This window comes from Cicer arietinum, chromosome 6 (assembly GCF_000331145.2).
Source record: "Cicer arietinum cultivar CDC Frontier isolate Library 1 chromosome 6, Cicar.CDCFrontier_v2.0, whole genome shotgun sequence".
NCBI lineage: Eukaryota > Viridiplantae > Streptophyta > Magnoliopsida > Fabales > Fabaceae > Cicer > Cicer arietinum.
This window is the reverse complement of record NC_021165.2, coordinates 21,246,239-21,270,797: the sequence shown is the minus strand read 5'-3', so window position 1 is coordinate 21,270,797 and position 24,559 is coordinate 21,246,239. Positions and strand designations below refer to the sequence as shown.

The window sequence follows — 24,559 nt, the reverse complement described above, 5'->3', positions numbered from 1 at the left end:
TTTGAAAATTAGAAGTTTACAGTTCTCTTTGGCATCACGATCAAGATAGTGACATAATTGTCGTTGATTTGATAAAAACAATAAAAAAACATGAGTTAAATTTTAAATCGCTCATTTTTTTTATCAAACTAACATGGTAATGTTTCTATTACACACATTATGACAACAAAAAATACAGTACAATTCTACTTTTAAAAATCAACGTCAATTATTGTTAAAATTTCAAATAGTTATCTAATAACTATTGTGTCTACGAGAACAACAAAAACGATAATTTTTAATTCTTGACAAATATAACTCTGGACAAATTAGTTTATGAACCATAATCTACTAATGAATCGAATGAAAATAGATGATGTATATTGTTAAGTCATTAACAATGTTAATAACTTCATGTGTAATGACATTTAACAAAAACAAAAGAGGAATAATTTAATCTCTCGTTCAAAAATCAATAAAAAAATAAAACAACGCAGATATCTGTCTATGAGTAAAAAACGAAAGAAGTGAAAAATACAATATTAAAAAGAGTGAAAACAAAAATCCTAAACTTTATTGACACAATTGTTTTCAGAGATTTTTTTACTACAACAAGAAGTGGGTGATGTCCTTACGCATCAGTGATTTTCTACCGATTTTCATATGAGATATTTCTACTACCATTTTTTATTTGATTTGTTTTCATTTTCGAATTGCAATTTCTTTATTTTTTGTGATATTTCGTTTTCTTTCCATAGAGTGTTTTGGCGCGTAGAGTGTTCCATAATCTAACCACGAATAAAAAACAAATAAAAAAATCGATTAGAATAAAATTGATAAAGATTAATGTATCTTAATTTATTTTTGTCATATACTAAAAAAATATATTTAATGTAAAAAAAAAAGTTAATTAAATTTTGTGCAAACCAAAAGGAAAGAGGGTTGCTGTGAGTTGCGTTTCATGGTAATACATCCACACGAAACCCTAATCACAACTAAAAAACCAAATCTCATCAAGAAAGCACGAGACCTCTATTCGAAACCATGGCTCCCAAACTATTGTTCAAGGATAATCGAGCATAGACGCGTTGAAGTTTGAATTGAATTATCTTCAATGACACTACACGTCTTGTTGCTCAAATGGGAATCTGAAGATCATTCGAAGCCCACGACACCCCTTGTCATGTGACGTTCCAGCAGCCTCTTTATGGCATCGGAATTCGAAGTTTACAAGCTATGTATATTGTTATTCACATGAGAGCTGCGAAAAGATTTTGGGATTATTCATCAAACATCCAGAACATTAGTTTATGGGAATACTGGTTTTTAAAACCTACAGCGATGGTGGAATCCTTCATTTGTTGGTACGGTTCCTTCATTTGAGATTGCTAGGGCGTGAGTGGGTATTGTTGTTCATTCTTATACAGATTCAATGATATGATTTTCTTGCAAATTTTTGTTTAAGGAGTTTCTTAGCTTCAGTTTTTTCATTGTTTAGAGGTATACTATATAAACATGTTGTGATTCTGATTCAAACTTCAGTTTTTTCATTGTTTAGAGGTATACTATATAAATATGCTAAGATTCTGATTCAGAATAAGTACTTATTTATTGCTTGTTCAGACTTTATGAATCAATCTCTTCACAAAATGTCATCTGAGCTAGACACTCTTGCTGTCGTTCTACTAGTTAGGCACAGCCCGCATTTGTGTTTGCAGTTTTCCTTTATGCTGTTTGTTTATCTTTCGTACCCAGAAAGAAATAGGAAGGAAGGTGGAAGGAGAAAAATATGTTAATCATTCTGATCTTTTTCTAGTGATTATTTGCCTGATGGAATTGTTTGTACCTTAAGCAATGTAATTCTTATTCATTGATTAACTCCTATGAAACTTCCGTTTTGCGTATGGCATTGCTACTTCTTTGTGTGTGTCCCACTAATTTGGAACATTGCTACTGCTTTTAAGATGCTGCTAATAAGTGTATATAAATAACCAATGAATGGCAAGTGTTTTCCCTGGTTGTATCCTTTTAAAAAGGAGCTTGGATGCACTTTCGACTATTGCCTTTTCTTTTATATACAGGGACTTAACTTATTGAATTATTTGTTAATTATTGCTGAATAGATTGTGGTTTTTTTTAATTATTTGCTTGATAGGACTTAGCATATATATATCTTATATCGCTACAACATTGTAGTGCTATGGCAACACCTAATTTTTTATGGTAAAAAAACCGTTCTCGTAGAGTCCAATAGAGATCGGTTTTATATTTCGCTGCAGTAGAACAATAAATTTTATACAACAACAGCTCAGAACCGTTCTCGTTGTTTACTGATATAATTATGCAACATCTAATAACCGTTCTTGTTTAGGTTTTAATAAAACCGTTCTCGTAGTTAAAGTAAAAAGTTTTCCCAAATATTTCGTTACCGCAAAAACACTTTCTGCAAAATTCTTTTTCTTTCTTGTTCCTCTCTTCTCAGCAAACACTCTCGCAAGTTGTGTTCCTCTATACTCACTCAAAATATATTCCTCTTCTCTCTCGCGTAACCCTCTCTTCTCTCTCTCGCGTGCAAAGCAGTAACGCTCTCTTCTCTCTCTCACCTGACCATTGTTGTTTCTGAATGAAAAAGGGGAAAAACAAGTGTTGGTGAAGGAAGTTTGTGAATGAACATCGATTAGGGTTTTTCTTGTGCCTTGTGAGACTTCTCCCCTTTTCTCGCAACTCTGCAACATTGATTACGGTTCGCTCAACCTTTGTGAGATTTGCAAAACTTCTACCTCTTCGTGACTTGTTGATTTTTGGTATGTATTTTCATCCTTGCTCTTATATTGCTCAACCTCTGCATCGATTTCTAGTTACGATTACGACTTCTGAAAAGATTTATGACTACGATTTCTGATTCACATATACGATGTTGTGTTCTCACTAATTTTTTTTATTTTTTCTTTATCGATTTTGCTTATGTTTTGAAATAAAGTTTTGAAATTTTTCAGTGGATTAGTGTAGTTCTGAGAGTTTTTTTTTACTACCCTGTTTTTTAAAAAAAAATACACAAATACCCCCGTTTCAAATTAATCTACCAAAATGCCCTCTTTTTTTTTCAATGTTACAAGTCGCCATTTGGAATGGCGACTTCCTTAAGGAAGACCAACTTCCACATGGCGATTTCCTACTAAAAATTAAAACAAAATTGAATTTATTTTTTTTTTTTTAAAAACAAGTGGGAAGTCGCCATTTGGAAGTTGACCTTCCTTAAGGAAGTCGCTATTTCAAATGGCGACTTGTAACATTGAAAAAAATTGTAAAAAAAAGGGGGGCATTTTGGTAGATTAATTTGAAATGAGGGTATTTGTGTGTTTTTTTTTCAAAAACAGGTAGTGAGAAAAAATACCCTAGTTCTGATGTTAGATTAGTTATGATTTTGTTGAGATGGGTGTTTTTATCTTAATTTTCTGTTGACTTGGTCCTTGATGCAGATTGTTATTAGGCTGTTGTCATAAGAGCATATATCGATTGATTTATTTGAATTTATCTATAGATAGAAGTACTTCTGAGACTTTTGAGTTTTCAGAGAGCATGCCTATAATCTGTTTTCACTTTTCAGCTTTTATTTCCATAAGCTCTTCATGATAGCTTATGAAAATAGTTTATAGCTTATAGACTTTAACATTAGTAATATTATGTGCCACATTCATCAACAAACTAATCATATGACATGTCATTGCAGGTTCTTCGGGAGCTTGATCGTGCCATTGTCTATTCTTTGTCTCCCGGAACCAGTGTGACACCAACTATGACCAAAGATGTTAGTGGATTGGTCAACTTGTATCGTATAACAGAAGATGACTGGGATACGTGGGGGATGTCAAAACTCATTTTGATGTGTCGAGGAGGTTAAATTATTGTATTTTACTTTGAAATGTTTGTATCTATGTTTCAATTATGTTGATTCTCAATCTGTGATATGTTGTTCCATCATCCTTTCACGTCAATTAGTTCATTTAATTCCGAATCAGGGATTTTGAAACTGCAAATATGATAGGAGCAAAAGTTTTAATGGGGAACTCATGGCCATATTTGGACATGCTACCATTTGGATGGCTAATTGATCCTGGTAATAAGGCCATATTGCTGCTTTTTCTCATTCCTGGATGAATATCATGATCTTTATTATTTTAATCAGTTGGTGGTCAGCAATTTACTTACATACCCAATTGCTTTACTTATTGACTATTCATTTATGTGTTTTCTATCTTAGACCTTTTTATTTATTATTTTACATGAAGAATTTTTTAATTAGGATGAATGCTAGCGACACAGTTTCTAACACTGTGTGTTAAAGAGTGTGTTGTTAGCAATATTCTTTTAATTATGTTGAAGTTGTGGGATTTTAGAGAAAAAGAGAGAACATAATAAGAGTTTGAATATTATTGATAATAGCTTTATGATAACTTGATTACAAAAGACTCAATATTAATCTCTATTTATAGAGAAACACAGACTCAACCCTAAAGTAGGTATAAATCATAGTAATAATGAGAGATATTCTAAGATATCTCTATGATTATAAATTGATCATAGGGAATAACTATAATATAATATAATATAATATAATATAATATAATATAATATAATATAATATAATATAATATAATATAATATAATATAATATAATATAATATAATATAATATAATATAATATAATATAATATAATATAATATAATATAATATAATATAATATAATATAATATAATATAATATAATATAATATAATATAATATAATATAATATAATATAATATAATATAATATAATATAATATAATATAATATAATATAATATAATATAATATAATATAATATAATATAATATAATATAATATAATATAATATAATATAATATAATATAATATAATATAATATAATATAATATAATATAATATAATATAATATAATATAATATAATATAATATAATATAATAGATATTATAAGATATCATTGTTACAAGAAAACAATGTTTTGCTTCGCAAAATAATAAAAAAAGATGGAAAGGCAACTCAGGGATGTAGGTGAAGTCAAAGAGAATTGCTATAAATACTAGTCAAATAGCTAGAATGATCATCAGTATGAGAGAAATTCATGACAAGCAATTGAACATAGCAAAGTTCGTCCTTCTAAAAAACTGCATTTGGAAGCTTCAAACCAATAATATCAGAGACTCAAAATATTTAAACTTGAATTTGCTTCAAGGAGAGAGAGGTATGCTTCAGGGAGAGAAAGGTAAGGTCAGTACATCTGGGACAAAGATGGGGCCAGTGTATATGGGATAAATTGCCAAGTTGTATGCATGTGGCTCGAAAGAAAAAAACTTAAAACAAATTTGGAACCAGGAAGGAAAACTCAATCTAGACGATTGAAACATTATGCCGGAAGGCGGACAGACGCGCGCCTGAGCTCGAGGCTGTTGGTGGCAGCGCCTGAGATGAACTCGGCGGATCTTAGAGGCACATGAGCGCGTGTGGAGCAACTTTTGACCTAAAAAGATATGGGTTGTGTAGATTGGGAGATTCTACACACAATGAAAGTGGTTGTGTCGGAAAACTTTTCCAGCGGCGGCGGCAATAGCAAACGGGACAGCAGCAGACGGAGGCAGCGACAATAGCAGACGAGGCAGCAGCGACGATTGTAGGCGGAAGCGACAACAGTCAGAAAAATGAATGATCATGCTAGAAAAGAGAAACTATGATTATATTCCCAAACTGTTGGGAACTCAGCAGCGGAATAGAGGCAGAATCGTTAAAGGAGGATCGAAATAGGCTCTAGATACCATGTTGAAGTTGTGGGATTTTAGAGAAAATAATAAGGGTTTGAATATTATTGATAATAGCTTTATGCTAACTTGATTACAAAAGACTCAATACTAATATATATTTATAGAGAAACATAGACTCAATCCTAAATCAGTATAAATCATAATAATAATGAGAGATATTCTAAGATATCTCTATGATTATAAATTGATCCTAGGGAATAACTCTAATATAATAGATATTATAAGATATTTTCTAATATTCTAACAAATTAGATACAAGAAACTTCTAGCATTTGGAACATTATCTGCAGATATGTTCGTTCTATGAACATGAGGACTTTGTTGCTAAACTGTTTGTTTAAAAAACTAAAAAATGCTCACAATCTTATATCCTAGAAATTGCTAAAAGCTGTTTGAATTAGACTCATGGGAGTATGAATCATGACACTTAATTTTCACCTTTTCCTTTTAAAGGTTCAAATGAAGGTCCACATAGGTATAGTAACCTCAACCTAGAAGAGAAGAAGAAACAGGTTTTAGTAAAAGCATAATTGAGTTGCTTTCCCTTATATTCATTTGTTAATATGTGTACATGCATTATCAAAAGTAACTAAGTGAATGTATTTTTACACAGAAGGAAAATGAGAAGAAGCTACAGCGAAATAAAAACATCATACACACATTCATTAGGCCTTGCTAGCTGCACCGAGTTAAGTGCAAGTGGCTGGACTAGTGAAAGTCTTAACCCAAATCTTGAAAGAATCTGTTGGAAAAAGAATTTCGGATACAAACATCTTGCCCCCTTCTGTGTGCACAAGAGAGAACTGAACTTTGCATCGTAGTTATGCTTTGTCGCTCTGTTCAATTTGTCCAACTTTAATTTGATTATTTATGTTCTCCCTGCAGGTGGGATTCAAATCAGGTACCTTGTGTTGTTCTGTGTTTAAGTCATGTAATGGTGGGATCTCTTGTAATCATTTAGCCAGTGTATAGTTTTGATGTTCTTTTTTGGGATGGATATATTCAAAGATGATATCTTGTTTGTGCATCACTATTTTTATCCATATCTAGATACTATATACATTAGCCAAATTTTGTTTTTGCCAATTTTTTATATCTGTATATTCAATTGGAAGTTGATATATGCAAGGCTTTAACAGATGTGGCAGTTGAATCTTAATGGGACCCTAGTTAATAGCTATTCTGGCTTATGTGCAACAGTAAAGCTTGTCAAAGGTGAAATTTGCAAATATTTACCACTTTATGGAAACATTCCTCTTATGCAATTTGTTGAGTTTATCTTGGTTTATCCTTTAGTTTATTATTCATAATAATAATGCTAGCTGGTCATTTATGCAGCTACAATTCATTATGCTGGTTTTGGCTCTTGGGTTGCAACAGGAAGAACAGGTCTGTTAACAAAAACATCAGATAAAATCTTGTGAGTTCTCTTAATTTTTCTCCAACTTCACCCAAACATCCAAGCAAATTAATTAATCATTGACATTTAAGCCCTTTAATAAAATATGAATTGTATAATTGATTAATGGCCAATCTTTCAGAATCTTTCAGAAAACAAATAAATCAAATGTCCTGGTTTGATTTTACAATCACATTTTTAGAATTTAATATTTTGTCATTTTTTATTTATTTTACTTATTGAATATATTATTTTTATTTTGTAGATGAATGATGGTGATATCCATGAAGAATTTCAACATTCGGAAGCACAAGATGAAGTTTTCTTTGTTTTTTATAGATAAGTATTTTTATTTTTGTTATTTTGATTGCCTCCTTTTCTCTAGAATATAAATTAGAGAAATTGAATCAGTATTTACATGGTATGAATGATCAAGAGATACAACACCTTGACCACTATATGATAATGAATTTTAACTATATATATAGTATTACAATTGTTATATTTTAAATTTATTATAGTATATTACAACAATTTTGTATTATCGCAATTGATATATTTTTAAACTTGGCAAGAACGTAAAATCGTTGTTGTAAATTTAAAAAAAAAAATTTGTAAGAGGTTGTTACAAGTACGGTTTTTACAAAGCATTGTTGTTGCAAATACAACAATCTGGTAGATTGCAGCAACGATTTTTTAACTTTAAGTAACGGTTTTTATACGTTGGAGTAGAGCAAAAATGTTGTAGTGGATATTCTCTTTTATGAGGTTTGAACAGAGATAATAGAGTAAAATCATCTATGGTGTAATGTATGTCTTTTAGCTTGTTGAATGAATGGAATATTAGATCTTTGACAAAATAAAAAATATTTATGGAACAACTTTTTAAAAGTGTTAAATAAATATAAGACTTAATTGCAGTTTTGGTCTCCTTTATTTTAGCTGAATTATAAAGGTAGTTTCTCTATTTTATTTTTTCCCAGTTTTGGTTCATCAAACAAAATTTTAGTCAAAATTTTGGTGAAATATCATTTTTTTTAAGTCACATCATACCATTTATGCTTATAGATTTCATGTACAATTGTTGCATCATGAGATTTTGACTAATAGTGTGACTTAAATAAGTGCAAAAAAATTGATATTTCATAAGTTTTTTACTAAAATTCTGTTTAGGGGATCAAAATTAGGGAGAAACAAAATAAGGGACTATTTTTGTGATTCAGCTAAAATAGGGGACCTAAATTGCAATTAAGCTTAAATATAACTTGGATTAGTTAAATTATAATCTAACTTCATTTTAATTTTTTTTCTAATTAATAACAACGACATTCGTTCATTCAAATTGATAAATATTAGATCGATCAATAATAATACAATTTAAAGTAGTTAAAACGGAAGTGCTGAATCTGCGAATAAATTCACAATATCTAACTAGGTTCATAGTATAAAATATAAAAATGCCTACAAATGCGACTAAATCTACAAATATGAAAAAATTAAAATGTCTCAAATATTTATATTTTCGGAGATATAACGTTAAAGACGTAAAGTCATTGATTGATTGTGTCTGCATTGGATCGAAAATAATCTATCAATATTAACCCAACAAACATCGCATTGAGATAGGAAATTAAAACGTCACTAAGATGGGAAATCAAAATATCGTATTAAGACGTCAAAAAAAAAAAAGGCTAAATTACATCTGTGGTCCTTTAACTTAATTTCAGGTACCGTTTTAGTCATTTATCTTTTTTTTTTTTCGATTTAGTCCTTTATTCCTAACAATATCAAATAAAATATGAAAATATGAGTTTATTTGAAGATTTGCGTTACGAATTTGATGAAATTTGTATTATATTGAAGAATATAATTAATTTTATGAGTTTTGATTGAATTTTTTTTTGAATTTTTGTATAAAAAAGGTTAACATTGTTGAAATTTTAAAACATAAAATATCAAATTGTCACTTAAAATTAAAATAAAGGACCAAGTCGGAAAAAAAAAAAGATAAAGGACTAAAACATTACCTGAAATTAAGTTAAAGGACACAGATGTAATTTAGCCAAAAAAAAAAAAATAAGACTATAAATAAAAATCACTTATTTATACAGTAAAGAAGAAAAAAATGGTCTCGATAATTTGAAACTAAAAATTGATTATAAATGGCATCTCTTAAATAATAATTAAAAAAGAACAAAGATTTTGTTGAGGAAAGCGGGACAAGGTTTTCTGCATAGTGTCATTTTAGTTGTTTTAAAAATAAAATCATTTTATGTATTTCATTTCATTTGATATATGCATTTTAATAAAACCAACATTTAAATAAATTAATACACCTTTTTATCTAGAGGAAAGATACGACAAAAAACAAAAAAGTCTACAAGCTAAATTTACGATATAATATTTAGTAAAAATGTCATAAAACTTATTAATTCTAACTTGATCTAATAGTCGTTCCATCTTCAAAATCTTGAGAGTATTAAGGTAATTGGTTGAGAAAACTAAAGTATAATCAATTAGCCAAAAGTATACTTCAATAGAAGGGAAAAAATCAAATTGATTTAATAAAATATCATTCACATCAAAAATTTGACGTAATTATTAATTTAGTAGTAAATACGTGTTATTTTCTTTTTTCTCCTCTTTTTTTTAATTTTAAATTTAATTTATTTCAAAGATTTTTCAAACAAATTTTCTAAATTTATATTGTGTTTTAAGATGAATTTTTTAAATTGCTTTAACTTTGAAAATTTTAAAAAACACATTTCTAATTCCTTTTTCTTTGTATTTTTTCACTATGTTCAAATCACGTTTTCTTCCACTTCACCCAATACATTTAACGAGTCTTCTCACTACAACACAAAAATAATTTAAAGAGAAATTTAATACGAAAAGAAAAATACCTACTATAATCTTAAAGAATAAAAGAACATAAATATAAAGCAAACAATACATCCTTGAGGAGAATTAGACAACTACCCACAGATAAAACTATGTTTTTCCAATTAAACAACTTTTTTAATTCAATCATCAAATGATTCTAGAATGATAACCTCTACAAGTTTATCCATTAATATTTTGAAATTTAAAAAGAATGACCAAATAAAAAAAATATAAGAACAGTCATTACAAATAATATGTACACATAATAATGAGCAAATTATATTTTAAAATTTGAACAAGTATACAAATATATATTCTACAAACATGTTACTAAAATATCATAAAAATCTCTAATAACAATAAACCAAATTTCAAAATTTATAAATTATTTATTTAATTAATTAATATTCATTTTGTCATAAATAATGGTCAAAATAAAAATTTTAAAAAATCTATACATATAATATATATGCATAATAATGAGTAGAATATTATATTTTACAAACATGCTACTACAGTAATCAAATATAAGAAACTAATATCCTACTACAGTGATCAAATATAATAAATTACTTAATACCAAACATTTATATTTTAGAATTGACTAAATAACACATGTGGTCTCTTAATTTAATTCTTAGTCTTTTATCTTTTTGTCTTCTTCTTTATTTGGTTTTTTATTTGTAACAATTTGATTTTTTTTCAAATATCAACAGTATTATCATTGTTTTTTTAAATTCATCAATTTTTTTAAACAAAACTCATAAAATTAATTATCATTTCAATATAATACAAATTTCATCAAATTCATAACTTAAATATTTAAATAATCTCATATGTTCATTCTTTATTTGATGTTGTTGGAGATGAAAATATGAGTTTATTTGAATATTTGAGTTATGCATTTAATGAAATTTGCATTATGTTGAAGAAGATAATTAGTTTTATGGATTTTACTTGAAAATTTTGATACTTTTTGTAATAAAAAGAATAATATTGTTGACATTTTAAAATATAAAAAAATCAAATTGTCACTAAAAATTAAAATAAAAGATTAAATAAAAAATGATTAAAACATTAACTGAAATTATTTAATAAATTATTATTAATTATTAAGAAACTAATAAACAATAGACAAATAATATATATAAAAGTATATCTACATGTAATGCACTGAAATATTTGAAGTAAAATATAAATTTTGAACTCTGATTAATCATTTTAATTTAATTTTGAGTGACTGTATCGACTATTTTTAATTGACAGAATGTATATTGTTGTGTAATTGAAGAGTTGGGAAAATCGAAAATCCCAATTATCATAATATAATTGGGTAAGGTAGGGACCACAAGTTCTATCTTAGAGATGATATCACATTCAGATTCGCATTTTCATATATTCATAAATCAATGAATGACAATTCACTTCTTCAACTCCAAACTCTGAATTGCGACACACTAAAATGGAGAAAACCCTTTATTCATCTTCCGCATTCTCTCTTTCTTCTACACCTTCTAATCCTTCCCGTTCTCTTCTCACTTCCGCTTTCCCTTTCGCATCTTTCAAAACCTCACCTTTCTTCAAATGTCGCATCAGGGCTTCCGTCGCTGTTGAGCAACAAACTCAGCAGAACAAAACCGCTCTTCTCAGAATTGGTACCAGAGGAAGGTACTTTCTTCTTTTCTCTTTCTGGGTTCTTCTCATATTGGCTTAAATGAATCACCTTTAGCTTTATTTTGCATTTTTTATTTATTGGGATGTGCTATGATAGGTTAAATTGTGTTTGATTAAATTGTCTCGCATATTGTCTTATAACCTGTTTCAATTGACTTATTTGAGCTTTATTTGCCGACATAAACTCTTGTGAGATCATTTGGAAAAGCCTATGGAAGTAACTTTTGACATTCGTGAGACAGTTTTAGAGAACTTATGCAAACAGGTTATGACATGTTAGTCATAAGTTGATAAGCGGTTTTCAGCTTATTTATGTAAGCTCTCAATGATAGCTTATGAAAACGACTTTAAGTTTATATTAAAAGTTTGACTTTATTTGTGTTTTGTTATACAAATAGCTTATATATAAGTAATTATATGATAAGTGTTTAATTAAGTTGTTTACCCAAACAGGGCCTTAGAGGATAGTGTGTTATTGATTTGATATGGGGATTGTAATTATAGCAGAAATTAATAATTTGCTTTGGTGTAAATTTGTGATTGTCAAAACAAAAGGGCTTTTATTTTATGCAAGACATTTGTTTTTGTTTAATGTATGTATAGAATCACAACAGATTTCAACATCCCTAAGTACCCCTCCTTAGAAGTCAATTTCAGAAAAGGGGTGAATGAAATAGTGGATGAAATGCTTGCAATCATCTTGGAAGATATAGGTTGCCTTCATACTTTTAACATGAATGATTTTTGGGATACAATTAGTTATTTAATTTAAAAGAAAAGCAATTCCATCTTTGAGTTTTTCTGTTATGAAATTTCAAGTTTTATTTTTTGCCCAATTATTATTAGCAAGATGATTATGAATGCTTCCGTTGTTGGTTTAACAATTTCATATGTTTACTTTTAGAGCAGTCCACTAGCTCTGGCTCAGGCGCATGAGACCAGAGATAAACTCATGGCATCACATACTGAGCTAGCTGAAGAAGGGGCTATTCAGATTGTGATAATTAAAACAACTGGTGATAAAATACTGTCCCAACCGCTTGCTGACATAGGTGGAAAAGGGTTGTTCACCAAAGAAATAGATGAGGCACTCATAAACGGGGACATTGACATTGCTGTTCACTCGATGAAAGACGTTCCTACATATTTACCTGATAAAACAATTTTACCGTGTAACCTTCCACGTGAGGATGTCAGAGATGCATTTATATCCTTGAGTGCTGCTTCGCTGGCTGATCTACCGTCTGGAAGTGTTGTTGGTACCGCTTCACTTCGACGAAAGTCACAGATCCTCCACAGATATCCATCTCTAAATGTAAGCTAGTATTATGTATCTCTAAATTTAGATAAATTGCCATGATTCTGAATGACATTTGTGCTTAAAGATCATTCTCTAGATTGTGCCATGAGACTAACACAGATTGGATGGTTTCTGTCAAACTGACCTCGGACACAAGAAAATCATATGAAAAAGCGGATAATATTGGTTTTTACGCCAAACCATAATTATTTTCGAATGGGCTACTTCAATTATTTTCTAATAGGGAATGTTTGAGTTAAACAAACATTAGTTAGTTGTCTTGTCACCGTTAAACAATCCGCAAGCATTTCCTTTTTCTGTCTAGTGTTATTTAATTGTTCTTTCATTACTTCATTTATGTCATTCTTAGTTTTCTGGAACACTGATTGATTCTGATTTAACCTATAATTTATAATCTCAGGTGCAGGATAATTTTCGCGGTAATGTCCAAACAAGACTGAGAAAGCTCAGTGAGGGGGTTGTCCAAGCTACCTTATTGGCTTTAGCTGGACTGAAACGATTACATATGACAGAAAATGTAAGTTCAACCTTATCAATCGATGATATGCTTCCAGCTGTTGCTCAGGGTGCAATTGGAATAGCCTGTAGAAGTAACGATGATAAAATGGTGAGTGTTAACTATATTTCATGAACTTGCCACTTCCTGAAAACATCTTTTTTGTTTAAATTTTCGTCGCATTATCTTGATAAGGAGCTACTGCTTCTGAAATATTTTAATTTAAAGAGCGAAAGATTTCGTACTTGTTAAAATTGCGTAGTTCAGTTTTGTCATTTTTGGTTGGGTGATTTCTGCAGGCAGAATATCTTGCTTCACTGAACCACGAAGAAACAAGACTAGCAATTTCATGCGAAAGAGCCTTCCTCGAGACTTTGGACGGGTCTTGCCGAACTCCTATTGCAGGGTATGCTAGCAGAACCGAGGATGGCAATTGCTTGTTTAGAGGATTAGTTGCTTCCCCCGATGGAACACGTGGTACGAACATCACATCTTCACAATTCATTTGTTTAATTTGACTTCTAGTTTCTGACCGATCAAAACTAACCATTCTTAAACTTGCCTAACTTGGTTTGTGCAGTGCTCGAAACTTCAAGAATCGGCCCTTATGCATTTGAAGACATGATGAAGATGGGTAAGGATGCTGGGGAGGAGCTTCTTTCTCGAGCTGGACCTGGCTTTTTCAATAGTTAGCAGCAACATAGATTATAAGTTTCAACATTCAGATCAGAACACGGGTATGGTAGGTTGTTTGATGAGCTTTTTAAAGTGACTGCTGCTTCCCAAGTTTGTTTATTCTTTTTTCATCTGAACTCCTTATCAGGGTCAAATTGTTGTATCATTATTAGGTGATTGGGAAGCCAAATTTTTGTAATATTTATTTATTGTTCAAGCAATAGTGAGGTTTTAGAACTCATGCTTAACATGGAATTTTGGTACTTGATGGATTGTCTTTTCACTCTGTTGATTGATACTACATTGATTGACGGTGGCCATAGTATTGGGATTTTGGATTCACAGCAGTTGATTATAGTCCAGTATCCACATTTGGATCATCCGATAACGGTTCAGATTTCAAGATAGGATTTTAATTAATTTTAAATTAGAAATTTGAGCTTGAAATTCGAATGTCTGATTAAGTCGGACGATCCAAATATACCTGACTGCCCTGCAGTCCGAAGGGGCCAACTGCAGTGTCTGATCCTAGTCGTGGATAGTTGAAATTCAGCTACTATCTTCCTACCTGCATGGTGATTACAATACTCCTTTCGACTTAAAACGATATTAGGAATGCCAATCTTATTATATTATTGGGAAATGATTATTAGTACGAAAGCAAAAGTAACAAAAATAAATGAAAGATTTTGATTGTTTATTTTCACCCTTCTACCTGCATGATCTCCATAAAACAAAGAACTAAAAATTTGACCACTCAATGAAAATCTAATACTTGTTATTTTTGTGTTTGGTTGGTCATTACCACTTACTAAATAGCATTGATGTATATTATTTTGTGAATGTTTATTAAAAAGCAGGATCTCACTTGCTTTTGATGGGTCCAATAATCAATATTATGTGGAGGATGGAACACGTTCTCTGTATCAATTCAATTGTAAATACATTCTTCTGTCAAAAAATTGTTCATACGTCTAGTGGTTTGTGCACACAGTTGTGTACATTAGTTATATAGTAGTATATACAATATTTTGTTGCTTAAAGAGTACCTTACCAATGAGTATATATATATATATATATATATATATATATATATAAAAGGTGTAATACTATGCATTACTTTTCTAATACGAACTTTAAGTTTTTGTTAGTGATTTAATTTTTTTTAAATGACAAAATTAAACTTTTATATCATGTTAAAATTACAGGAAAAAGGTATAAAATCGTTAATTTATAAATAGAATAATAGCATGTTAGATTACTCCTTTAATCTCTACAGTTTTATAATTTAAATATAATGTTTTAAATTGAATCCGTGTAGTTTAAAATAGTTTAAAAATTTGTCCAAAAAAAGTTTAAAAATATCCTTTTGTTCCAATTTTTCAATTAATGGATCCCTTGATACAAGAAGCAAGGAGAGCAAACCAACCTCCTTATTAGGGATGGCAATTAGACTCAGATCCAGTGGGTACCCGCAAAAGAAACCCACAATGGGTAGGTAAAAACCCGTGTAATGGGTATAGACATGGAGATGAGTAATTACCCGCACTTATATAAATATATTATTTATTTATTTAGTTATTTATTAATTATATTAGTGTTTAGTTTAATTAATTATTTTCTTGTATGTTTTAACATCTATTAATATCATTGGACCACTACAATATTTATAAATGAAACATTTGAAATTTTTTTAAGAATCTAATTATGATAAATAGGTAAATAATTGTGATTTTATAATTAATAGTTATATCTTATTAAATGGTGACTTTATAATTATACTTGCAACTTTGTATCAATTATCTCAGATAATATTATCGTATGATTTGCAACTTCATAAAATATTATTATGAATATTTAAATATGTATTGTGAATGTCCATTTGAAATGTTTTGAGTTAGAAAATGTTTTGGTTTATAATATTTTATGATTGAATTTAAGATATTTGAATCATTTTTAAATTTAATCACAACAATATCATTTATTTATCGATTTTTTTAGTTAAAACGTAGGTAATGAGTATGTGTACGGGCACTTAAGTACCCAGAGGACAAGAATATGGGTATTAAAGTTGATACCTAAGAGGATACAGACACAGATATGAGTATTTTTTTAAATGGCAAGTATGGGAAAACGGATACTATAATACCCTACCCAAACCCTACTAATTGTCATCTCTACTATTTATGAGATATTTTGATGTGTGCAGAATTATAATTTTAAAGAGGAATGATTCAGCATCTCTTATTTATTTTGTGTTATTAAATCGGAAGGGAAGAGACTAGAATAACGTTGAAAATTAAGGGGTTAAAATTATAATTTAGCCTACTATCACTGTTTGATTAGTGTTGATTAACAAAATTCGTACTACTAATCACACTGGACTCTTAGGAAGCTGAAAAATTCCCTCTTCCCTTTGGCAAAATCCACAAAGACACACACACTATTCCTTTCATCAATGGCGATTACGTTCCTAGGGAACCTACATAACATGTGGCCATTCTCCACATTCAAATTCGACCAACTCAAATCGTCAAAACAATTAGTAAACAAACTCAACATCCCCGATCACACCAAACAATTCGTATTCGCACTACGCGATCCTAATACCCAATCCCTAATTTACATTCTCTCTTCTCTCAACCTATCGCAACGTTCAGCTTTCGATGCGGACTCTCTCATCAATGAAATTAAACCCGACGCCGTTATCGTTCAAGCTAGCGTTTCCCCTTTTGATGATGAAAACGACGACGTCGTTTTTGATATTCCGGTACCTACTTCTTCTTTTTCTGTTATTAAACGATGTTTTTTTGATAAAATTGGTAGGGATAAGTATGAGAGTGTTGCTGGTGATTTTGTTCTTAGGGAGATTTTTGGTACTGATTTTAATGGTCCTCTGTTTGCTGCTAGAAAAGCTGCTCAAAATGTTGGATCTTCCTTCATTGTTGTTCAATCACCTTTAGGGAATTCTTGTTTGATTAATAACAATGATTGCAATAATAATAATAATGATGATAGTAATAGTAATAGTAATAATTCTGGTGGAATTGTTGATGGTGGAAACCGTTTTAAAAGTATTGTGAATAGTTTGGTTCCTCCCCAGCAAAGTGCTTCTTCTTTGGCCTCCATTGCTTTGAAGAGGTTTTCTCTAAATAAAGATGTTAGGATGGTGTTGGTAGAGGCTTTATCTGGTAATATGGATCCTCTTTTGGTTGGTAAGAATGAAAATGATTGTGTTTCTGAGAGGGGTTCGGTGGAAATTCAGCCGACAACTAATTATGACACTCCTGCATTTGCAAAGTCTATTTATCCTTTGCTCGAGGACTTGCATGAAATGTTTTCGGATTTACCATCGATGCGGAAGGCATTGGCACATGTTCAGAAGATGTTGTTGGATGTAAATAGAGGGGAGGTTCTTGATGCTAGAACTGTTTCTGAGGTTTATGCTTTTCGAATTGCTGTTGAGGAGCTTAGAATAGCTTTAAATAATAAGGGGTTGCGGCCGATTGTCGAGAAAGACATTTCTAAGTCTGATAAGGTTGAGTTCTCGGAGCTTCCTGTTGATGAAAAGTCACAAGTGTTATTTGCTCAGGCAATTCGTAGCCAGACTGATAAGTTTAAAACCATTGTGGCAGTGGTTGATGCTAGTGCCTTGGCAGGTCTCAGGAAACACTGGGATACTCCTCTTCCTGGTGAAGTTAAAGAGATTGTTGGAGAATTAATCACGGATTCTGAAGGCAAAGGGGTTAGTTTAAATCATGGTGATCGAAAGCGGTTGTTGGCGGATAGACCTGTGGTGGCAGTTGGGGCTGGAGCAACAGCAGTTTTAGGAGCTTCATCCCTGACCAAAGTGGTCCCAATGTCGACGCTGACGAAGGTTGTTGCTTTCAAAATTCCAGCTTCAATCAAGATTATACTCAGCCAGATGCAGAAAGTACTGAGTATTGCCCTTGGTCCATCTAAAGTTGTGGCTCCTGGATTTGCAACTTCTGGAGCCAAGACATCGGGTTTCATGAAGGCAGCTGCATCTGCTGAAAAGCTTAGAGCCGTTACTCACAGTGTTATAGCCTCTGCCGAAAAAACTAGTGTTTCAGCTATGAGAACAGCATTCTATGAAATAATGAGGAAGCGAAAAGTGCAGCGTGTTGGCTTTTTACCTTGGGCTACATTTGCAGGCAGCATCGGAACTTGCACAGGCTTGCTTATGTATGGTGATGGGATTGAGTGCGCTATCGAATCTCTCCCTGCTGCCCCCTCAATTGCCTGTTTGGGTCGTGGAATTCAAAATCTACGTGAGGCATCTCAAGAAGTGATGCAAACAGAAGGAACAAAAATCCAAAAATCAATAGATTCTCTAGTAAACAGAGTAAGAAAGGTAAGGGATCAATAGATAAACAATTTAATTTTTTTTGATGTATAGTTGTTTGTTATTTTCAACCTGATTGGTAAGATTTTAGGAAATTCTTCTGTACATAAATTTCTGTTGCAGATCTGATCAATTTTATGGTTATTAGCTTTATATTGGAAAGTAAAAATATATACACATTTTTTCTATCGGGGTGAACATGATTAGAAAAAGAAACAGTTTTTCCCTCTTCCTAGCCATTGTGCTATTTGTTTCGATCACAAAACATTTATCCTTCCATTCTATGGTGTTAAAGAATTTTTTTGCAGCATCTTTGGTTCATATTAACCCATGAAGTGGACCTTATCTGTTTTGCGAATGTACATGCTTTCAAAAATGAAGAAAACCTGCATCTTTGAAGAGTAATATGAAAATACGGGGCCTTTTAATACTTTTAAATTTTGCAACACAATATTATTGTTTGAATTGATTTTGCAAGTGATCCTGAAATTCAAATTACTTGTCTAAAAAATATATCTAGAGGTCAATCTGATCTAGACCATTTGCTAAATAATTTACACCATGAACCATGTAATCATGGAACGGGATCTTTCTCTTACTGAAAAACAAATACAATGCTAATTTCATGGTCTATTGATTTCTATTTAACATGAAGAAGGGCATCAAGTCTGGACAGGTTAATAGTTTTTGACTTATTATACAAATCATGTTAGCTGTTTGAAAGCTATAATAGCACTAATGTATATGAAGTCCCTATTAATATTCTCCCCTTCCACAAACCAGGTCTCAGAAAAAGTTTATTGTTCATGATGTCTCCTATATTAGTATGTCAAGAGACAATCTTTGTCAAAATAATGTTTGCTAATTGTTGCACATATATAAACTGTGAAAAGTGTACTTTATGCATAAATAATGTGGGAATGAAAAAATAAAAATAAAAGGATCCATGACAATATAGAAGAGAATCTCTAATGCATTTCCCAGCAATAACATCTTCAAGCCCAAATGCATAACATGGACTTTGATTCTAATTATATTAAGTCATCTTCTTGATTTGCCAAACTTAATATATTGTGAGAGGCGAGGGTGACGTTACATCTAAGAGATGCAAAAAATAACAGTTTTCTGATGCTTTCCTCTGTCACAAGTTCTTAGTTAGAAAAGTTGATATAATATTTTACATTCTACTTATTCGAATTGCATTATCTGATAATGCTCATCTTTATAAGTAGAACATTTTGTTGCTTCTGAATAAGTACAAGAAACATGTTGACTATGTTGTCATGTCTAAATCTATTTTCTGTTTTACTTTGTATAATATTACGTATTTTATTTTGTAACAAAGTTTTGCTATTAGCTGGATTGAAAAGTTCAAGAAGTTCAAATTAAATATAGTTAGACTGGGAACTGATAAATTTTATTTGGTACTGAAATAATTGTTCTTTGTTATTAGTATAATTATAACTTTATGAGTTAGGGCATTAAAGCAAGCTTTTAGGACTCTCCAAAAAATGAAATTTTTTACTTAATAAAAATGTCTCAAATCTTTTTTTATATAATAAAAAATGCCTCACATTCTAGTATTCTTGAAACGAAAAACGATAAAATTTTATATAAATTAAATAAAATATTTTGTGTTTGCTGCAAATTATTTAGTGAATGTATTGCTAATATGAGTAATTAGAGTCGTATAACGTAATTTATTTATCCATTAAATTAATTCTGTTAAAGAAATTTTTTATAATTATTAAATAAAATATTAATAATTTATTTATTAATTTTTTAAAATATTTTATTTAATATGTACCACTAACAAAACAATTGCATAAACTATATGTGTCTCATCCTCTCCCCACACTGCCTCGGTGTCACGTCACCTCTCCCTTTTTGTTATTTGGTTATGGTTTTGCTATTCTTCCATAGTCATTAATGAATTTCATGTAATATTCAGTTTGAGAATCACCTCCTCTTTAACAAAATATAGTTAATGTTAATAATTAATTGTTAATTTTATTAGAGGAAGTTGAACTCATAATCTCTTTATCACTTCAATCACTATGTCCCTCTCCAAACTATCTTGTAACTCTCGTGTTCTCCATCTATTTATGAGTCATGGTTTATATTTTATAGGAATAAATGGGGCAGCAGTGGTGAAAGGCTTCGAAGGAGTGGTTCATATGTTATGTAGTTGGAATGATACGGAATGTATATCTTTTCACAAATCTTTATTTTTGTCGATAATTTTAAACTTTTTGGAGAAAAAATATGTTCTTAAATATAAAACTCAGATGAAATAACTAGACATTATATTTTTTTTTATAAATGTATCCTTAATGGATAATACTAATTTGTCTTGAGAGATTTTTTTTGGACAAGTAGTTTGTCTTGAGAGATTAACGGTGAATATTAAACACATTTATACATAAATATTAATTTAGTATCAATCATACACAAAAATACATATCAATTACATTTACCAACTTTTTTAATATATATTGAATAATTCTCTATAACTTCATAGTATTTTTTGTTGATCCAAAAGTTTCTTTCTATCTTAAACAATTATCTACGATGCGCAATTGGACACTAATATCTATGGATGAAGAGTTTAAATTCCATACATTAAATTAACACCCAATAATTTATCCTTATTTGTCCATTTAAATACAAATTCTTTTAAGGAAAAAGTGTTATCCAACTCGTACAAACACTTCTAAAGGTCTTCATTGACAAATTATTTAGTCTTGTTGCTTTAGACCTATGTGAAATCAAACGTGTCTTCATGAAATATCAAAAGGGACCAATGGCCTACCAAATGTCTTGTCCGACCAATTAGAAACTCTAGCATAAGCTGCTTTTGGTGAAATCAGAAAGTCACTGATATTAACAGCCTCATTTTTAGACATTTTAATTATTAAAAAGCCTTTAATGAATAATTAGGACATCAAGAAAGAAGGGGATCCTGTGATGATGACGTACAGAGACCGTAATGGAGGGTGCGGAAGTCTCAAATATAATACTGATTTTGAATATAAGAAAAATTAGAGTTAACAAATTAAATTAAAAATATTTTATATTTATTTTTATTGATCCACTTTATTTTATATTTAGATTCGGAGAGATTAGTAAATATATTATACGCAAGCTCACTTGAATCATAAACAATATACACTTCCATTTAAGTAAAATAATTACGTGTGCAAGAGGCAAGTATTTCGTCATTATATTGCAACTTAACTGTATATTATAAATCAAATTTATAGTGAGCCATGATGTCACTGTAAGTAGGTTAAATATTTCTATCAGCAATTATCAATGCATTATTTACGTATATAGGGATCAAAAAATCATATATCACTAAAAGTTTCATTTTTCAAGTAATAATAGTTAGTCTATTTTTCTGAAATGTGGGGTTTTACGATGTAGTATTAAACTGATTTGAGATTTTCATAGTCAGAAAGTAATTTTTAAAATTAATTCTATTTCTCTTTACAATATGGGCAAGAATAGTCATGTTAACTATATTTTATTTTTGTTTCTCCTCAACGAAATATCAATTATGTTTCATAATCCGAATTAAATTATTCTTATCTCTTTTTCTCTTAGAAACGAATAGATATACCCATATACTAATTTAATGTGATTTTTTTTGTATTTTTTAAAATTACGATTGTTGAACATATTGCTCTTTACTTTTATTTTCTCTTGACGTATGATGTTGGAGATTTTAACTTTTACTTTTTTTTTTAGTTAATGTGAAAGCATTCTTCATAAAAACAAAATATTATCTCTATTGTTTTTTTAAGCAAATTTGCTACTTTTTAAATAGAAGTTAAGAATAAAAAAAAAATCAAAACTCAAAATATAATTCAAGTAGTTGAGCCGAGACATTTAAATAAATTTTAGAAACGAATATAGTTCCACTATAAATGCATCAATCCCACAATTATCATTTATCTATTGTAAATAAAATAAAGGCTTCGTGTTTAGCCCCCACAAAAGAAATTAGAATCTATAAAATAGGAACATTTGTTCATTGTTTTGATTTTAAAATTATGTTAAATTAGTGTTAGTAAACCAACAAAGTTTAATTTCTAACAATGTTTTTAATATTACTCTCAATTGAGAGAATATGTGAGAGAAAAAAAATAGTGTTAATATATTTTCAGTTTTGTAAATTAGTGCTCGTAATATGTGAACTATATTAATTTTATTTTATAAATACTAAATCAATGTTAATCAAATATTACATGAATTAAATCAACACGAAAATGGTAAATAAATTTCTTAGTAAATAAATTAGACAATCTTTGGTATGATTTTTATATTAGTTAAAAATATTTGTAAATTATTTGAGAATAAAATTTATAAAATAAAGACATGTGTTTTCTTAAACTGAAAAAATAAGTTTAATTCATATTAAAATAAAGAAAAATACAATCACGATTAAAAAAAAATACGTCTATGATATTCATAAAAATTGCAGAAGTCAACAAAAAATAACCAAACCAAAACATTAATCATAATAATTAAATTAATGCATTTCATTGGTCAATGATCAAAATAATATTTATCGATGTTCGTTCATATCGACTATAGATGATATTTGATACGATCAATTTAACCACGTGTAGCTAAATCATTTGTATGACTGAATGTATGTTAAGTTTGGTGGTAATCTCCATAAGGCTCTTAATCAAAAATATAATATCGACAAAAGAATCATCTGACTATGTGAATATCGTACCTAGACGAAAAAATAAAAAACGTCATACTATGATGATGAATAAATCAACATCACACTTAGACAATAAAATACAAAGAAAGAAAAAATTAAATTTATGTCAAAAATTAATTATTTAAATAAAAAAAAAGAATAAAATAACTTGTATGAAATATTCAATTGAAAAATCTTATTGCGTTGTGGAAAAGGTGAATGTAGATTGTAGGCCACCCATTATTATTTGTAAATGGTGATGTCCTTTTCAATTTAATTAAAGGCCTTAAAAGAAAATTAATGGCATCTGTGTTCAATCGTCAATCAATATACCTTTCAGAAAAACCCTCCTCATACGAAACTTAACATGGTTTTATTTCAATAGTAAAAATAAATTATTATATATTCACGGAGGAAAAGCGTAGGAAATCGGGGCCATTGATTGGGGTGCTTTAGTGATGATCCAACGGTAGTAATGAAATATCTTGATATCGACTAGTAGTTGTAGCATCATGTCAAGGTAGTGGAATATATTCCTACTCCTCTCTACCTACTTGTATTAAAAGTCGACTCGGGAATCTGAATACTGTTTCTTTACAAATGCAAACCAACAACTCCTCTAAATTTTACTACTTGAACCTAATATCAATGAACACATTAAATGCTAAACCATATCAAAGAACACAATGATTTGGTTTTGATATCTAATTCAGTAAAAAAAAGTTAATGATAAATCATTTTTCGAATTATTAAAGTGTCAAAATAAAAATTAAATCATTTTTAAATTATTAAAGTGTCAGTCAATTTTATTTGTGATATTATAATAATTATTAATTATTATAATAAATTATATTATTAAATTATTTTTTAGATTATTTTAATAATTAAAAAGTAATTTAATTTTTTTATTGAACCCTAAGAAAATCATATACTTTAAAAAGTTAAAATAATAATTACATAAATATTAAATTAAATATTAGATCAAAATTAAAACTAACGTGCCACTTACACATATTTGATTTTCTCATTTAGTATATGTATATACGGGGAAAGAGATCATTAGATTAATTCGTGTTTATGAACTGCTCCACTGGATTCCAATTATAAAAAATAAAAAAATATAGGTATCAATAAATTTATTTATTTATTATTATTTAAATATTTTTATAAATATATTTTTTATAGAAAAATATGAAACATTAAATACACTCAC

The 24,559-nt window shown here is 29.6% G+C and overlaps 3 protein-coding genes across 26 annotated transcripts; all 3 read left to right on the top strand.

Moving 5' to 3' along the window:
- The first annotated feature begins 880 nt into the window (after positions 1 to 880).
- On the top strand, positions 881 to 7,695 carry LOC140920926 (uncharacterized). Of its 24 annotated transcripts, none has more exons than XR_012163676.1 (7): positions 884 to 1,343; positions 3,710 to 3,903; positions 3,999 to 4,096; positions 6,701 to 6,716; positions 6,955 to 7,030; positions 7,154 to 7,235; positions 7,480 to 7,695. XR_012163676.1 is itself a non-coding variant. In XM_073370247.1 (7 exons), exons 1-4 carry the CDS (start codon positions 1,290 to 1,292, stop codon positions 6,492 to 6,494), a joined length of 345 nt encoding a protein of 114 aa, XP_073226348.1. In that variant the 5' UTR covers positions 884 to 1,289; the 3' UTR covers positions 6,495 to 6,716; positions 6,955 to 7,030; positions 7,154 to 7,204; positions 7,480 to 7,695. The 24 variants fall into 24 exon arrangements, 6 of the variants coding, with proteins under 6 accessions (XP_073226348.1, XP_073226346.1, XP_073226347.1 ...); XM_073370247.1 differs by lacking the exon at positions 3,999 to 4,096 and adding an exon at positions 6,269 to 6,327 and having other exon boundaries at positions 3,710 to 3,875; positions 6,429 to 6,716; positions 7,154 to 7,204; XM_073370245.1 differs by lacking the exon at positions 3,999 to 4,096 and adding an exon at positions 6,269 to 6,327 and having other exon boundaries at positions 3,710 to 3,875; positions 6,429 to 6,716.
- A 3,794-nt stretch (positions 7,696 to 11,489) lies between these two features.
- Positions 11,490 to 14,546, top strand: LOC101507842 (porphobilinogen deaminase, chloroplastic). The gene is made up of 5 exons (XM_004505596.4): positions 11,490 to 11,765; positions 12,681 to 13,086; positions 13,493 to 13,699; positions 13,888 to 14,065; positions 14,169 to 14,546. The coding sequence occupies exons 1-5, from the start codon at positions 11,560 to 11,562 to the stop codon at positions 14,279 to 14,281; spliced, it is 1,110 nt and encodes a 369-aa protein (XP_004505653.1). The 5' UTR covers positions 11,490 to 11,559; the 3' UTR covers positions 14,282 to 14,546.
- Positions 14,547 to 16,550: 2,004 nt separating this feature from the next.
- Positions 16,551 to 20,970, top strand: LOC101507528 (uncharacterized). Its single transcript, XM_004505595.4, has 2 exons — positions 16,551 to 18,638; positions 20,760 to 20,970. Exons 1-2 carry the CDS (start codon positions 16,722 to 16,724, stop codon positions 20,763 to 20,765), a joined length of 1,923 nt encoding a protein of 640 aa, XP_004505652.1. The 5' UTR covers positions 16,551 to 16,721; the 3' UTR covers positions 20,766 to 20,970.
- The last annotated feature ends 3,589 nt before the right edge of the window (positions 20,971 to 24,559 follow it).

Bases quoted from the DNA above. Each gene is read 5' to 3' on its own strand.
- LOC101507842 (XM_004505596.4), top strand. From the start codon at position 11,560: ATGGAGAAAACCCTTTATTCATCTTCCGCATTCTCTCTTTCTTCTACA. The intron at 13,700-13,887 runs GTGAGTGTTAAC...TGATTTCTGCAG, and splicing joins GAAGTAACGATGATAAAATG to GCAGAATATCTTGCTTCACT. The intron at 14,066-14,168 runs GTACGAACATCA...TGGTTTGTGCAG, and splicing joins TTCCCCCGATGGAACACGTG to TGCTCGAAACTTCAAGAATC.
- LOC140920926 (XM_073370247.1), top strand. From the start codon at position 1,290: ATGGGAATACTGGTTTTTAAAACCTACAGCGATGGTGGAATCCTTCAT. The intron at 1,344-3,709 runs GTACGGTTCCTT...ATGTCATTGCAG, and splicing joins GTGGAATCCTTCATTTGTTG to GTTCTTCGGGAGCTTGATCG. The intron at 6,328-6,428 runs GTTTTAGTAAAA...ATTTTTACACAG, and splicing joins TAGAAGAGAAGAAGAAACAG to AAGGAAAATGAGAAGAAGCT.
- LOC101507528 (XM_004505595.4), top strand. From the start codon at position 16,722: ATGGCGATTACGTTCCTAGGGAACCTACATAACATGTGGCCATTCTCC.